Source organism: Chiloscyllium plagiosum, unplaced genomic scaffold (assembly GCF_004010195.1).
Source record: "Chiloscyllium plagiosum isolate BGI_BamShark_2017 unplaced genomic scaffold, ASM401019v2 scaf_380, whole genome shotgun sequence".
Taxonomy (NCBI): Eukaryota; Metazoa; Chordata; class Chondrichthyes; order Orectolobiformes; family Hemiscylliidae; genus Chiloscyllium; species Chiloscyllium plagiosum.
In genome coordinates, this window is record NW_025210814.1 from 5,676 (window position 1) to 9,073 (window position 3,398).

The 3,398-nt window shown below is 56.6% G+C and overlaps 1 protein-coding gene across 1 annotated transcript in view; it reads right to left on the reverse strand.

Annotated features, from left to right (window-relative positions):
* Window positions 1-489: 489 nt before the first annotated feature.
* LOC122546962 (EBP cholestenol delta-isomerase) overlaps window positions 490-3,398 on the reverse strand; it is a 14,111-nt gene continuing 11,202 nt past the window's right edge. Inside the window, exons 2-4 of the mRNA XM_043685567.1 lie at window positions 3,190-3,226; window positions 1,213-1,343; window positions 490-834 (exon numbers count right to left, since the gene is read on the reverse strand). Coding sequence (XP_043541502.1) covers window positions 605-834; window positions 1,213-1,321 — 339 coding nt within the window. The 5' untranslated portion in view covers window positions 1,322-1,343; window positions 3,190-3,226 and the 3' untranslated portion in view covers window positions 490-604. The remainder of the gene's footprint in view (window positions 835-1,212; window positions 1,344-3,189; window positions 3,227-3,398) is intronic.

The following is a 3,398-nucleotide window of genomic DNA, read 5'->3' on the forward strand; positions in this document are numbered from 1 at the left end:
TGTCCCCCATCAAACCCTCCCAGGGACAGCACGGGGTTAGATACAGAGTAAAGCTCCCTCTACACTGTCCGCCACTCCCAGAGACAAGGGGGTTAGATACAGAGTAAAGCTCCCTCTACACTGTCCCCCCCCCATCAAACACACCCAGGGACAGGGGGGTTAGATAGAGTAAAGATCCCTCTACACTGTCCCCCACTCCCAGAGACAACGGGGTTAGATACAGAGTAAAGCTCCCTCTACACTGTCCGCCACTCCCAGAGACAAGGGGGTTAGATACAGAGTAAAGCTCCCTCTACACTGTCCCCCCCCATCAAACACTCCCAGGGACAGGGGGGTTAGATACAGAGTAAAGCTCCCTCTACACTGTCCCCCACTCCCAGGGACAGCAGGGGGTTAGATAGAGAGTAAAGCTCCCTCTACACTGTCCCGCACAGAAGAAACGAGGAAGACCGTAGGGTGGGGGTGCCCACACCGAACCCAGAGGCAGGGTGGGGGGGGGGGGGGGAAAACGGATGGAAGGGGAGGGGGTTTCGGGTGGACGGAGGGGAGGGTTAGATGAGGAGGCTTAGAAACAACGAGGCGAGGGGAGGCCCGAGCACTGCTCTCAGGTGGCTTTGTCCTTGCCAGCAGGACACGAAGCCGCCCGGTCTGCCAGCCGCTGTGCCCGGCTGAGGTGGGTACAGGCATCCAGGAGCAGCAGGCCAGGAATGACGATCCACAGGGAGTTCAGGAAGACAAAGTAGAACCAGAAGTAGAGAGGGTGGCCCACCCAGCTGTGGCTGAAGCCTTCCCTGTAGGCCGTGTAGAAATACAGAACGTCACCGTAGAGCTGGCCTGTAGGGGGCAGGAGAGGCAGCGTTTTACACACACACACACACACACACCTCCCCTCCACAGGGTCACCCCCTCACCACCCACCCACCCAACCATCACACAGGGACAGGGACAGCACGGGGTTAGGTACAGAGTAAAGCTCCCTCCACACTGTCCCCCACCCCCAGGACAGGGACAGCACGGGGTTAGGTACAGAGTAAAGCTCCCTCCACACTGTCCCCCACCCCCAGGGACAGTACGGGGTTAGGTACAGAGTAACCTTCCTCCAGCCTGGAGGATCACAGCCCGCGCACCGATCAGACTCTAACGAGGGTGGCCAAGGTGAGGAGATGCCCATCTGCGGGTGACCCTCCCTCTCCCCCCCGTCGCCAGCCTTACCCAGGGAGACCATCAGCTGAAGGACAAACCGCTCCGGCCGGTGCTGGAGGAAGGCCATAACCGTCCAAAGGCTGAGGGGCCCCCAGGTCCAGGCCGTGACAGTCTCCATGCAGACGGTAAAGTTGTCAGCGCTGGAGAGACAGAGGAGGGGGAGAGAGAGAGAGAGAGAGAACTTTGGAACCAGATTTTCTGTCAAACCACAGCACCACTCGGCCAGTTTGAGAGCAATTCAGGACGTCACCTCTCGGTGTTGTAAAACTTCGGTGGCGCCACGCTTACAGTGTTTGCGTCCAGTCCTTACAGGAGGGGTGTGGAGGTCCCAGAGAGGGGGCTGATGAGGTGTACCAGGATGCTGCCTGGATTGGAGGGTCGGGGGCCAGAGGGAGAGGCTGTTTGCTCTTGGGGAGGGGTGGGGGGGCTGAGGGGAGACTTGATAGGAATCATGAGATAGGTCTGACGTTTCTCTCCCTCTCTCCCCACGGAGTCTGATGCATTTAAGGTGAGAGGGGTGATACAAGTTCAGAGGAGACACAAGGGGGCGAGTGGTTTTACACAGAGTGTGGAACATACGCTGGGATGGAGGTGGGGGGGCAGGTATGATAGGGGGGCATTTCAGGGGCTGGTAGGTAAGCACGTGGATATGTAAGGAACGGAGGGGTTTTGGACCAAGGGCAGGCAGAAGGGGATTTTGGCATCATCTTCAACATGGGGCGACGCAGGGGTTAGCACCGCTGCCTCACGGCACCAGGGAGCCGGGTTCGATTCCAGCCTCGGGCGACTGTCTGTGTGGAGTTTGCACACTCTCCCCGTGTCCCACAGTCCAAAGATGGCGCAGGTCAGGGCGGATAGGCCGTGCTAAATCGCCCATAGCGCGAGTCAGAGGAAAAACGGGTCTTGGGGTGGGTTACTCTTCGGAGGGTCGGTGTGGACTGGTTGGGCCGAAGGGCCTGTTTCCACACTGTGTGCCAAAGGGGGTGCTTTTATGCCGCACTGTTCTAGCATTCGCTGCTCGGCCGACTTTAAGGAAGTCTTTTTTAAAAAAAAAATAAAATCCTGGAGAGGGTTGAACAGGTCTTTTTCCGTCAGGGAGATCTTTAGTAGAGGAATCTCAGAGCTCAGTCACAGCGATAACTCACTCAGGGTAACAAAGCCCAGGGCACCCAGAGGATGGCGCGATTGTGATTGCGGCACAGACCCAGGGCTGGTCCAGGCCACAAGAGGAGCCAAGAATGATGGGGGGCTCCCCTTACACCCCCCCCCCCAGTCCTGAAGGGTTACCCCCAAAAAGGTTGACGTCTCCACCTCCTGATGCTGCCTGGCTTGCTGTGATCTTCCAGCCTTCTGCCTGTCTTCTTTAAGTTTAAATTTGAGGTAGGTTTTGCCTAGGGCAGTCTATTTACCCTATTCATTCCCCCCCCCCAATGATGTTATAAACCTCTATAAGGTCACCCCCTCAAACACCAGGGAAAACAGCCCCAGCCTATTCAGCCTCTCCCTATAGCTCAAACTCTGACATCTTTGTAAATCTTTTCTGAACCCTTTCAAGTTTCCCAACATCCTCCCTGTAGCAGGGAGACCGGAATTGGACACAGTTATTCCCAAAGTGGCCTCACCGATACAGCCACAACGTGACCTCCCGGCTCAGATACTCAATGCACTGACCAATAGAGGACACCTTCTTCACTGTCCTAACTAGCTAGGCAACATTTTCAGTGAGCCCCTGGATGAGGCACTGCTGATGATTCCCGCTTTCTGTTTATATGTTTGGTTACCAACACCACATCGACTTGGACCACATTTACCACCCCCTGAGAACAGGGAGTGACATCACCAACCCGAAGAAACAGGCTCACTGAAAATGTTGAAAAATGTGTTGCTGGAAAAGCGCAGCAGGTCAGGCAGCATCCAAGGAGCAGGGGAATCGATGTTTCGGGCCTGAGCCTGAATAAGGGTGGCGATACATGTTGGCGTACTCACATGACATATCTGCTGTCCCCCTTGGCGTATTCTTTCCCTGCAGGTTGGGGGAGGGGAAAACAGACAGGTAAGACAGGGAGCTCCACATCTCTCTGCGCCAGCTCTATCCCACTCCCAAAGCCCCTGTCCACCCCATCTCCCCCACCCCTGCCCGTCACCTCCCTTTGTCCCCCCCCTCCAAGACCCTGTCAACCCCGCCCACCCCAACA